At 31.3% G+C, this 14055-nt stretch overlaps 1 protein-coding gene across 3 annotated transcripts in view; it reads left to right on the top strand.

Annotated features, from left to right (window-relative positions):
* LOC143067253 (tyrosine-protein kinase HTK16-like) overlaps positions 1–11961 on the top strand; it is a 49483-nt gene extending 37522 nt beyond the window's left edge. Inside the window, exons 15-18 of one of the 3 annotated variants that reach the window (XM_076240359.1) lie at positions 3356–3502; positions 8820–9008; positions 9735–9953; positions 10974–11961. In XM_076240359.1, the coding sequence (XP_076096474.1) occupies positions 3356–3502; positions 8820–9008; positions 9735–9953; positions 10974–11189 (771 nt within the window). In that variant the 3' untranslated portion in view covers positions 11190–11961. Of the gene's footprint in view, positions 1–3355; positions 3503–8819; positions 9009–9734; positions 9954–10373; positions 10530–10973 lie in introns of those variants that run through there. The other 2 variants (XM_076240361.1, XM_076240360.1) reach the window with 2 other exon arrangements.
* The last annotated feature ends 2094 nt before the right edge of the window (positions 11962–14055 follow it).

Below are 14055 nucleotides of genomic sequence, written 5' to 3'. Positions count from 1 at the left end.
ATAGTTAAGCAGATCAATTAGATATCAAGTCGACGACATGGGTATCTTTCAAGTTGGATGTAGAAAATGCATAACCTCCGATTTAAAAAACATTTTAAAAACACGGACGGAAAACATATCAATCTATTAGTTCAGTAATTTTCCTGTCTGCCCTTCTATTATGTGACTCAAGAAAAAATTCCCAAAAATGGGTAACAATTGTATCGAAAAGAGAAAATCAGGTGCACCTTTTTATGTTAGGGCGTGTTTGAGTGTAATACTTTGTCTTAATATTGTACAAAGCAAGAATACTTCATACATCATCTCACTTCAGATTCTCTCATTTTTATATATCAAAGCTACAGGTTGACTTTATAAAATAAAAAAATCACAGTACTAAAAGATGAAATATATGGGTCAAGTGAAATACCTATCGAATGAATCACAAAAACAGAGTAGGTGTGTTCGAATAGCTATTTTTAGCTAACATGGCCCGAAGGGCCAAGTGAGCTTATGCCATCACTTGGCGTCCGCCGTCGTCTGTCGTTGTCTGTCGTCGTCCGTCGTCGTCTGTCGTCGTAAACTATTTCAAGAATCTTCTCCTCTAAAACTACTAGACCAAATACTTCCAAACTTTAACTGAATGTTCCTTAGGGTATCTAGTTTATAAATTGTATCCGAAGTTTTGATCTATTAACAAACATGGTCGCCATTGCTAAAAATAGAACATAGGGGTCAAATGCAGTTTTTGGCTTATAACTCAAAAACCGAAGCATTTAGAGCAAATCTGACATGGGGGTAAAATTGATTATCAGGTCAACATCTATCTGCCCTGAATCAGATGAATCGGACAAGTTGTTGGGTTGCTGCCCCTGAATTGGAAATTTTAAGGAAATTTTGCTGTTTTTGGTTATTATCATGAATATTATTATAGGTAGAGATAAATAGTAAACAGCAAAAATGTTCAGCAAAGTAAGACCTAAAAATAAGTCAACATGACTGAAATGGTCAGTTGACCCCTTTAGGAGTTATTGCCCTTTATAGTCAATTTTTAACCATTTTTCATAAATCTTAGTTATCTTTTACAAAAATCTTCTCCTCTGAAACTACTGGGCCAAATTGAACTAAACTTGACCACAACCATCATTGGGGTATCTAGTTTGAAAATTGTGTCCGGTGACCTGGCCAACCAACCAAAATGGCTGCCGTTACTTAAAATAGAACATAGGGGTCAAATGCAGTATTTGGCTTATATCTCAAAAACTAAAGCATTTAAAGCAAATCTGACATGGGGTAAAAATGTTCATTAGGTCAAGATCTATCAGCCCTGAAATTTTCAGATGAATCAAACAACCCATTGTTGGTTTGCTGCCACTTAATTGGTAATTTTAAGGAAATTTTGCCGTTTTTGGTCATTATCTTGAATATTATTATAGATAAAGATAAACTGTAAACAACGAAAATGATCAGCAAAGTAAGATCTACAAATAAGTTAATATGACCAAAATTATCAATTGACCCCTTAAGGGGTTATTGTCCTTTAATGACAATTTTTCACAATTTGTTCATCATATTTGCTAACTTTAAAAAATCTTCTCCTTTAAAACTAAACCAAATTTAACCAAACTTTATTTGAATGATCAGTAGGGTGTATAAAATAAAGTTTGTGTTTTATTTTCTATTTCGTCAAAAAACATGGCCGAAGGCATTGTTTACCAGGTGAGCGATTCAGGCTCTTGAGAGCCTCTTGTTTTTACTGAAAGTACTTGACGACAGTCTTTCAAGTTGGATGATGAAAATGCATATCTTTGAAAAATTATAATTTTTTGTGTGTGATAACTAGGGTTTATAGTCTTCTAACACTAAAAAAATCTAGTCTGCCCTTCCAAGAAATATTAATTATAATTTTTTCAAATGTTTATGAATTTTCTAATAATTCCACCTGACAACCGATCAGACAATAGTTTTAAGTTGAATCAATGCAGACAAGATAATTAACTGGTGCTCATTAGCTAGTTGATACATTTGTTTTTTAAAATACAACTGACATATAACGATCGTTATGGTGCAATGTGGATAATTTTATCGGTTTCTAAGAGCAAAATTGGTAGCATGTCATCCCTACAATGGCTTCCATTTCTACTATTTTGAAAATGAACTGGCGTAATGGGGAGATAATTTTGACGAAGTAGAATCCTGACTGGCATATACCACCACTAATGTTAGGTTTATCACATAATTCTAATATATTGTATATACCCTATATGAGCCCCAATTACAATTTTTAAATATGCTAAATCAACAGGGAGTTACTATGGGTGCACAACATTTTATCGAAATAAATTGAACTACTAGGGGACATATGAGCGCCGACATTAGATCCCATTTTAGCGCTGGATTAATCCATTCTCCTGTATTTTCGAAAGCCCATTTTAGGGAAAACTTACCGGGTTGAATAATACTCACCAAGCTTTGGGCAGAAGTTCAGTGTAATTCACAGCGAACAATTAATGGTCTAGAGTAGTTCCATTTCTTGATACTATTATCAAATTGCAAACAACATCATATATAAAAAATAGGAAGTATAGACGAATATGCACCAAATTCTAGACAAGATAAAGAGAAAGAACAGTTCCTAATGCAATTTGATAGTTGTGTACAGGAGGTATATCCAGAGCCCATTACGTACATTCTCTAGGAAATAAATTCCTGGCTAAAATGAACTTTTAACATTTGATTAAATCTTTTAGACATTTAGTGCTGTATTTTAATGGACATCATATCCTTTATATTATGCTGTCTTGAGTCCATTAAAGTATTTTATTTATTATATATTATAAAGGGTTAAGAATATTTTGCTAAAATGGGGATTGACAATTGTAATTTTCGCTAAAATGGGTTAAAAATCAGGTGCTAAAACGTCAGATTTTTGCTCAAATATCCTATCAATGCGCTTAAATGTCCTCCGCTGGTTACTATCCAGTCGTCCTGGTTTAGGGGTATGAATTGTGGCTTCATGCGTAAGGTCTTTGAGTTCAATTTGCCGCTAAGATACTGGAAAATTAATGGCCTTTTTTACATCAATTTTGAAGAAAGTCAGTCTTCATTCTGCATATATATTTCTAAGTAATATTGTATGTTCAACATTCCCACCAAAATGTTACATAACAAAGAAATAAACAGACCTCTGGTAGGGGTGATTTAAAACTTAGGCGAGAGGATGTAATTATTGAGGAATTTGAATACTTGATGTCTTTTCTAATTTTATCTCAACAGTTTTGTTATACATTAATAGATCTTTCCATCAGCTTATTTATTTATAAACATTTATAATTATAGATTTTATAATTTTTGACATTCAAGTTTTTTTCTTCAGATTGATGTAGCAATAAAAACATTTCATGCTGAACTTGGTAATGATGCAGCATTAAAGAGCATCAAGGAGGAAGCTAAACTAATGTCTCAACTCAAACATGAATGTATAGTAGAATTATTTGGAGTTTGTGACTCACCCTTTATGTTGGTAAGTAGAACTGTGTATGAAACAGCCAGTAGAAAATGCATAGTACAAAAATTAATGAACAACTTTTTTGAATGTTTTACTTAGTAAACTTCCTTTCCTTTCCCCTTTACTTTTTGATTCTCCCATTCTGTATGAAAGTATATAAAAGAAGATGTGGTATGAGAGACAACCCTCCACAAGCGACCAAAATTACACAGAAATTAACAACTATAGGTCACTGTACAGCCTTCAACAATGAGCAAAGCCCATACTGCATAGTCAGCTATTAAAGACCCCGAAATGACAATGTAAAACAATTCAAACGAGAAAACTAACAGTTTTTTTTTATCTTTATTCAATTCTTCAACATATATATACAACAGATATATTACATATTACACAAAATTATCACAAAGCAATGTTTTAAGTATAATCACATATATATAATCAGCACAATAATTAGAAATTAAATGTTATGACACCTTCGGTTTCTTGTACCAGAATATTATTTTTTAAAAAGTGTTTCTCAAAAACATTTCTCATACATTTTGCATCACACAAATATTCATACAGGTAAGTTATATAATGTTTTACAGTGTATTTAAATAGTCTAATAAGATCAACATTACTGTTTAAATTTTTAAGTAAATTCCTTCTTCTGAAGATACAATATCTCGCTACAGATAACATGAAATTGACAAAACTTACATTTACGCCTTTGATAGATCCAAATAAACCAAACATAAATACCTCTTCATACACTAAATTATCAATTTTGTCAGAATCAACATTATCAAATAAAACTGACAACTTCTGTTGCATAAACAGATGAAATTCTACTAATTCAGAACATAATAGAAATAAATGAGTGATATTTTCTACTTCCTTTTCACATACATCACATACATTGTAATTTATAAGTTTCATAGTCATAAGTTTAGAATTTGTGAAAATACAATAATGTGCTATTTTGAAATCTAGATCCATTAAAATAGATGGTTTCCAATAGAAATTAACGTTTTTCCATACTTTACAAAGATCATTCTCTTCAATCTCAAAAACTTCTGTCCACTTTTTATAGCAAATAGGATGCTGACATAGTTTACTAGTAAGTAACAAATACAGTTCTTTTGTCGAACACAAAACTAACAGTCTAATTAGTGTAGGTTTATTTAAGGTAGATTGATGGTATACCGCCATCTTGAATTGTACAATCACAGTACAAAATCGGTCTAGTTATTTGCCCAAATCAGCAAATTTGGAAACACATTTGCAATTTAATGATTAGACTGTTTATTTATATAAAGAAAACTTGTTAACTTATTTTATTATTCAAAATATTTTAACAAATATCAACCTTTTTGGTTTTTAAAATCATTTTTTCAAATGAACCACTTAAGGGGAGGTAACTCTTTTAGTACAAAATTTATACTGGGCTAATAGGGAATTTTTTTTTTTTTACTTGTGGCAAGCAAACAAGTTCGGTGACACCATGTTTTCTTTTTATTTTCTTAAAAGATATTATGAAACCTATCTTCTCACAATTTATTTCAAAATTCTATCTCAAGGAATTTTGTTATGCACTCTTATGTGTTTTTTCATGAACAAACTAACCAAATTTAGGCAATTTTCAACGACTCATAGCTTGAAAAATAGCACGGTGACCCATACTTTTTATTATATTTTTGAAAAAAGCATAGTAAAATCTTCATTTTGGCAAATTATAAGAAACTTCTGTCTCAAAAAACATTTACTTATGATCTACCTTAATGTAATAATATATAGTATGGTGTAGATTATGTCCAAAGGTAGATACTTCATTTTCACGCAAAGTTTTCTGTTCTACTTTATCAACCTTGACTGTCATTGGTCAAATTTTGTTGGAGTCAATCAGGTCAGGTGACTGGGCAAGCTGGTTGTTATTTCAAGGATTGAGGTTTCTTATATAAAAATTAGTTTATTTCTGCCTCAAAATTCATGTGGTTGTCCAAAACCAGGAATATCATCAGCTGTCTTATATCACTGATGGTACACTTATATTTAAAATTTTCAAATGATTTACAACAGGTCTTTGATCCTTTCTATTAAATGAATTTATATGCAACTGTTTTAAACTCTGGGGTTGATTTCAAGCTTGAAATATTGTGTAGACAACTGTCTATTGTTAAAAGCTTGTTCGTTGCTTTATAGTTGTCTTTTTTTTTATGCCCCCACTGTAGAGAAGGCGGCATTAAGTTTTAACCTTGTCTGTACATTTTTCCATCTGTACTTCTGTATTTCCCAAAGTTGGTAACTTTAATTTGCCTCAACCAAATGTTATGAAACTTTACACAATGCTTATTACCAGAAAAATAGATTAAGTTTTAATTTTGGTGGTGTCACTATAAGGCTTCTAGAGCTATGCCCCTTTACACCTTATGGTGGTGTCACTATAAGGCTTCTAGAGCTATGCCCCTTTACACCTTATGGTGGTGTCACTATAAGGCTTCTAGAGCTATGCCCCTTTACACCTTATGGTGGTGTCACTATAAGGCTTCTAGAGCTATGCCCCTTTACACCTTATGGTGGTGTCACTATAAGGCTTCCAGAACTATGCCCCTTTACAAATGGAAAAATTGCTGATTTTATCGTTCCAGTTATCTAACTTTAGAATGCCTCAATCAAATGTTATGAAACAATGCCTATTACCACAAAATACAAATCAAGTTAGAATTTTGGTGGTATCACTTTAAACGTTTTAGAGTTCTGCCCCTTTACAAAGGGAAAAATGCTAATTTTTTTGTATTCATACTCTAACTTAAGTTAACCTAAAACAAATATTATGAAACTTATGCACAATGCGTATTACCACAAAATAGAGATCAAGTTTGAATTTTGGTGGTGTTTCTTTAACTGTTCATGAGTTATGCCTTTACAACTTTAGTTTGCCTCAACCAAATGTTATGAAACTTCTACACAATACTTATTCTTACAAAACTCAGATCAATAACAAATTTAGGTAGCATCACTTTTACCTGTCTACAGTACCTGAGATCACCCTGTTTTTCTATTTGGGTTATGTTGATCAGTCTGTAGTTTTCTATGTAGTTTTTAATACTGTTGATTGTTGTCGAGCCTTCGACTTTAGTCGAAAAAGCGAGACTAAGCGATCCTACATTCCGTCGGCGGCGGCGGCAGCGTCTACAAATATTCACTCTGTGGTTAAAGTTTTTGAAATTTTAATAACTTTCTTAAACTATACTGAATTTCTACCAAACTTGGACAGAAGCTTGTTTATGATCATAAGAAAGTATCCAGAAGTAAATTTTGTAAAAATAAAATTCCATTTTTTCCGTATTTTACTTATAAATGGACTTAGTTTTTCTGCGAGGAAACATTACATTCACTCTGTGGTTAAAGTTTTTAAAATTTTAATAACTTTCATAAACTATCCTTGATTTGTACCAAACTTGGACAGAAGCTTGTTTATGATCATAAGATAGTATCAAGAAGAAAATTTTGTAAAAATAAACTTCCACTTTTCCGTATTTTACTTATAAATGGACTTAGTTTTTTTGCCAGAAACAAAACATTCACTCTGTGGTTTAAGTTTTTAAAATTTTTATAATGTTCTTAAACTATCCTGGATTTCTACCAAACTTAGACAAAAGCTTTTTTCTGATCATAAGATATTATTCAGAAGTAAATTTTGTAAAAAAAAAATTCACTTTTTCGGTATTTTACTTATAAATGGACTTAGTTTTTCTTCCAGTTAACATTACATACAGTCTGCAGTTAAAGTTTATAAAACATTTATTAGATTCATAAACTATCCTGGATTTTTTTACCAAACTTGGAAGCTTCTTTCAATCAAAAGACAGTGTCGAGAGGGAAATTTTTATTGATGTTTTTCCTCAATTTTGTTGAGTCTGCGATTAACAGCAAAAGTAGGCGAGACACTGGGTTTCGTGGAACCCTTCCGAATTTTTTTTTGGTTGATGGGATTGTCAATTATTTCATTGACTTTTGAGTTTCATTGTCCAATTGGTATCTTCCACCTCTATTTTACTGTAAAAAAGGTTTTTTTATAACAATTGAAAACAATGGTTTGTCCCTTTAGAAACATGCCCCTTCTTTACACACTAAGGAAGAATGGTAGTGTCATAAAAATTATATATAGTACAGATATGCAGTACAAAAACTACGGGGTAGTTATAAGTGGAAGTGGTAAGCAAAGGGGACAAATATTCCAGTTCAAATGAGAACCTGGATTTTTTCAGTATACTAAATCCATTGGATGTTGGATGTGTACGGATTGATAGTTTAGTCTTAGATGCATGATTTTTTTATTAGTTGTTAGTGGCTTTGAACTAGCTGTCAGTAACTGTAAATACTCTCAGATTTGTTCCTTGTGTCTTTTTGTTGTTGGGATGTACAAGTACCCAGCCACGTTTAATTGTATTTTTGTCCATCTGATGAGTTAAGCCTTTATCAACTGATTTTTATAGTTCGTTCTTATGTTCTACTGTTGTTCCAGGTTAGGGGGGAGGGTTGGGGTCCCGCTAACATGTTTAACCCCGCCACATTACTTATTTATGTGCCTGTCCCAAGTCGGGAGCCTGTAATTCAGTGGTTGTCATTTGTTTATGTGTTATATTTTTATATAAATAAGGCTGTTAGTTTTCTCGTTTGAATTGTTTTACATTGTCATATTGGGGCCTTTTATAGCAGACTATGCGGTATTGGCTTTGCTCATTGTTGAAGGCCGTACGGTGACCTATAGTTGTAAATGTCTGTGTCAGTTTGGTCTCTTGTGGACAGTTGTCTCATTGGCAATCATACCACATCTTCTTTTTTATATGGACACCATTAATATAAGTAAATGTCTCTCTTATATATGTAAATCAAGCATCAATTACTGTAGCGAGAGGGTTTAAGGGATGGAGCTGTCTTTATCAGAATAGTTTTACTAAAATAGATACAACTTTAGGGTCACAAATTTTAATGTTACTGGCCCATTAGGCCTCACCAGTAAAACAGCTAAGTGACCGTCAAATACAAAAATGACAGTGATCACTCTTCATACTTGAACCAATTTGTTACATGTCTTCCACTAACCTATTACTTACTTACCACAGGTAGAAGAGTACATACCTGAGGGTTCTATGTTAATGTATTGCTTACTTACCACAGGTAGAAGAGTACATACCTGAGGGTTCTATGATAATGTATTGCTTACTTTCCACAGGTAGAAGAATACATACCTGAGGGTTCTATGTTAATGTATTGCTTACTTTCCACAGGTAGAAGAATACATACCTGAGGGTTCTATGTTAATCTGTTTTGTTACTTTCCACAGGTAGAAGAGTACATACCTGAGGGTTCTATGTTAGATTATCTAGTCAAGTATGGTAGCAAGAAAGTGAAAGTAGACAGCCTTAAACTGTGGGCTGCTCAGATAGCCAATGGCATGCAGTATTTAGAGAAGAAGAGAGTTGTACACAGAGATCTGGCAGCTAGGAATATACTTGTCATGACTTTAATGCAGGTAAAACAACATCCTGGTCAAGCTATTCTATATTTGGATATTACCTGCAGTATCATCAGTATGAAACATAACTCTTTTTATTGGCCTTCCCATGCAACTGTACCCCTTAGATCAGTTTGAACTGGCCCTGATAACTTTAACTAAGAATTATTGTTTTGATAATAAACCATTGTTTAAGACTTTTCAGCAACTGGCCTTCTTCAATTTATGTGAAGCGTCTGGAACACAGCCATTGGTTGAAATGTCTTCAATAATGGTTTATTAATGGAATAAAGTGATAAATGTCCCCTATTGGAATTTTTGAAACAAGGAATAGAATTATTGCACAATGTTTGAACCAAACTTATCAATTCTTCGTCTTCTTTGCTGTTCAACAAGACAAAACTAATACATCAATCAAGAAAATCCCCTAAATACAATCTGATACTGAAAATTGAGGGAAAATTTTAATGTTTTCATTTATGCTAAAATTGCTAGAGATAAAAGTTGCGAAAGCATCATTTCTATGTGGTAGTTTATAAAATGGCAATAAATTAAAAGGGGATATAACAATAGGATATTTTGGTGTGTTTGAGACTTTACTATAAAGGTAATTTTGTGTTAAGTTTAAATTTGACATATTTAAAGAATGTAAAGTGATTGATAGCCCTTCAAGATAAGATAAAAACAAGGTAAAGTGGTTTTGGGCCACCACGTGCCATTTAATAAATTCCCTTTCCATTTTAGGTGAAGATTAGTGACTTTGGATTATCTAGAGCCTACTCTGATGAGAGCAGTTATTATAAAGCCAGTAAAGGAGGTCGATGGCCTATAAAATGGTATGCACCAGAATGTGTAAACTACGGGAAATTTACTCATGCTACAGATGTTTGGAGCTATGGAGTAACATTATGGGAAATGTTTAGTTATGGAGATCAACCTTATGGAGACAAAAAGGGAATTGAGGTATGTTCAAGTGGAAATTGAAATGAAAATTGCATTTAAAAGCAATCATGCATTTGATTCTTTATAAAAAAAAAATGTGAAGAATCAAATAAAATAATAGATTGCAATTACTACCCTTGGACAGATAAAAGATATACACCATCAGAAGACATTTTTGGGGACTATTTGGGTAATTTTGGGGTTCATAAAAGTAGGACATTAATAAATCATAAATGTAATGCATCTGTAGTGTATTCAGAAAGTCAAAATTATACAGAATAAAATTCAATTCAAATATAAGTCAAGTTTTGCAGTAAGCTCTCTTCAAGCCTAACTGTGGAATAAGCAGGTTTGACTTAATCTTTATATTTCATTTGAAGGTAATACAGTTCAGTGAGGAAGGCAGTATACTTGACTTAATCTTTATATTTTTATTATAAGGTAATACAGTTCATTGAGGAAGGCAGTAGACTTGACTTAATCTTTATATTTTCATTATAAGGTAATACAGTTCATAGAGGAAGGCAGTAGACTGACTTAATCTTTATATTTCATTATAAGGTAATACAGTTCATAGAGGAAGGCAGTAGACTTGACTTAATCTTTATATTTTCATTATAAGGTAATACAGTTCATAGAGGAAGGCAGTAGACTGACTTAATCTTTATATTTCATTATAAGGTAATACAGTTCATAGAGGAAGGCAGTAGACTTGACTTAATCTTTATATTTTCATTATAAGGTAATACAGTTCATAGAGGAAGGCAGTAGACTGACTTAATCTTTATATTTCATTATAAGGTAATACAGTTCATAGAGGAAGGCAGTAGACTGACTTAATCTTTATATTTTCATTATAAGGTAATACAGTTCATAGAGGAAGGCAGTAGACTGACTTAATCTTTATATTTCATTATAAGGTAATTCAGTTCATTGAGGAAGGCAGTAGACTTGACTTAATCTTTATATTTTCATTATAAGGTAATACAGTTCATAGAGGAAGGCAGTAGACTTGACTTAATCTTTATTTTTCATTATAAGGTAATACAGTTCATTGAGGAAGGCAGTAGACTTGAAAAACCAGATGCATGTCCCGATGTGACCTATATTGAAATGAAAAAATGCTGGATGCCTAAACCAGATGAAAGGCCAACATTTCATGAACTGTCAAATCATTTTGAAACAGAAAAAGAATATGCTGACATAAGAGACTTTAAAAGGAGCAAAGATTCTTCACATTCAAAGAAGAAAAAATAATGTTATTGATTGTTTACTTAATGTTAAAAATTAATGTGATGCAACATTTTTTAATATATATATATATATTCTATTAAGATCAAAAAATTATACTGTTCATGTTTTCATTTTATATTTTTATAGATATATTTTTTGATAAAAAAAAAACATTCAATTTTTCCCCACACATAAGCTTTCAATAAAAAAAAACCTTGGCTGTAACTGACAATCCTATATCTTCTATAACCAAAAGTTGGCACTAGATCTGGGTTGCAGGCTTGCGGCCAAAGTAAACTTTATCTTATTTAAAAGCCCTGACACAATTTAATTGGTGCTAAACATATATTGTTAATGTATTGGCTATAAATAATGTCTTAAAAGTGTTACTTTTCCATCATTATTTGTCAACCTAATGCAGTCATGTGTCAAAGTTATCAAATTGCTTCTTTTGAATTTTTGTAAAGCAAAAAAGACTACTGTGTGTAAACAGTTTCATTCATAACATTCATTTGAATATTTTATATTTATTAGAACCTTTTGTAATTGTAAAAATTTTCATATTTAAAAAGCACTCGATGTCCAAGTTAAAGTTGTTGTTTTTTTTATATTTGATTGTATTCACTTCCCACACATTAGATTACTTTTGTTTCTCAACTAAAACTTATAATTTTTATAGAAATTGCAATTGGTAAATACATGTCAATAATTGCAAATTTTAGACAGTTTGCTTCAGGTTTTCTTTGGTTACTGTCTGTTTTCCATAATTACATGTTTAAAAATAGTATATAGAGTTGGGAATATATGTACTTAGTGAGTCTCTTAGTGATATCAGTTCATCAGAAAATGCATTCCAGTTCTGAATTTTGAATTGCTCTCTTAGTCAGAGGTTTGAAAAATACATGCCTCCGGGTGCGGGAATTTCTCGCTACATTGAAGACATGTTGGTGATCTTCTGCTGTTGTTTTTTCTGTGGTCGAGTTGTTGTCTCTTTGACACATTCCCCATTTCCATTCTCAATTTATTACAATTTTTAAGTAATTGAAAACAAATCTCATTAGATCATGTTGACAGGAGAAAGAAAATGTTGTCAAAAATAAAATAACCAGTGGCATTTGGCTTTATCGTGACATATATTTTAAATTAAACAGAGGTTCAATGAAATGCAGGACAAATGCATTTTCTAGCCATTCTCTTTAATAGACTTTGTAATTTTCTTTTAAAAAAGTTTGAATCTCATGTATTTCTTTAAACTATCACTTGACAGCCTTGACAGCCTTGACAGCCTTGACAGCCTTATCAAATATTGTGTCCTCTTTATGTCCATTTGTGTTATATTTTCAAAGAATACTGATTATCACTCAAATAACCACTTGCCTATAGATATTCTTGAAACCTGATATTTTTAGGAGTGTTTCCTAGAATGCTTTTAATATTAAAATATGAGTGGAAGTAAGATGGCAGTGTACTTACCGGTAAAAGTTTTAAATTACATGTTTATAGCTTTACTTTATTTTAGAATGCTCTTTTATGAAGAATGATTGATGATTGATATTCTCCATGGAGAAATTTTTTTTACAAACTTGTTTTGCTTCTGATATTTCAATGAATTGTTGAAATTAGCTTACTCTAATGAAATTTTTGTTAGGTATATGTTAAAATTTACTGGAAAAAAACATTTAAATTCTGCTGCCATGGGAACGGATTTATCAACATATAATGAAAATGGATTAAATGTTTGGATGAATCATAAATATCAGCTTCCATGTCTTCACAAGATCAGAAATACCAATAATTGAATGGAGTTCTAAATTTTCTTCCCAAAAACATTCAAATTGCAACTGTTTTGAGAGGGTGGTATAAGGCCATTTTTTTTACTTCTTGGATTTCAAAATTAAAAAGTTATATCATGAATATATCAAATATCATGTTCCATTGTTCATCAGACACCATAATTCATATTGTATAGTCATGTTTATTTGTTTAGGCCATCAGAATATGGCATTTAAGGAAAAGTTATTTAAACTGACAAAGAAAGGTTTGTACAATTAATATTTAGGTATGAGAAACAGCTTTACTTAAAAAGATATTTTGATACTAGATGTCGATGCCAGTTAGATATATATGTTTCTCCTAATAAAAAAAATAATTTATGACATGGCCTTTCTAGATTCTACATGTTAACTGCATCACAAAAGTTCAGTTGAATTTCAAATAATGTAAGGTGTAATAATACCTGTTAAAGGGTAATTTCAGTCAGGTATATGTATTAATCTGAAAAACATAGATATTTAGCAGTTTAAATGATGACTAATTGTTTTAAGAAAATTTTATTGATTTGGGATTTACAAAAACTGTTGGTTTTATAGTGGATATTAAAAGTTTCCATTTACAATATTTCATTTTGATAATTTTTTTCATATCAAGTTATAAGAATTAACAATATTGTGAATGAATAATTGCTGTTATTGGATTAACATATTTTCATCTTACTTAATTACCATAATGCTTTAAATCTCTCAAATTTTGTTACATTGTTATTTCATAATTAATCGTGTTTTGATTATTAGACTATGATTTGTGATATAAAAATATATTCTAATAAAGACACTTTTATATTAATGAATTCTGAAATTCTTTAAATAGCTGTGTTGGGTTAATTGTCTTTCATGTGTACTCAGAAGAAAACAAATTTTACCTAAGTACCAGTTCATGACATTATTGAAAACAGTCTACAGTATCAACCTCATACCATCCACAAACATTTCAACTTTCTTAACCTTAACCCATAACAATATGTATAGTTTACTCATACCAATATGTATAGTTTATGCATACAAAATTGTATGGTTTACCCATACAAATATGTATGATTTACCAATACCAATTT

The sequence above is a fragment of the Mytilus galloprovincialis genome, chromosome 3 (assembly GCF_965363235.1).
Source record: "Mytilus galloprovincialis chromosome 3, xbMytGall1.hap1.1, whole genome shotgun sequence".
Taxonomy (NCBI): Eukaryota; Metazoa; Mollusca; class Bivalvia; order Mytilida; family Mytilidae; genus Mytilus; species Mytilus galloprovincialis.
Note: the sequence above shows the minus strand (reverse complement) of the source record. Positions and strands in the feature narration are given on the sequence as shown.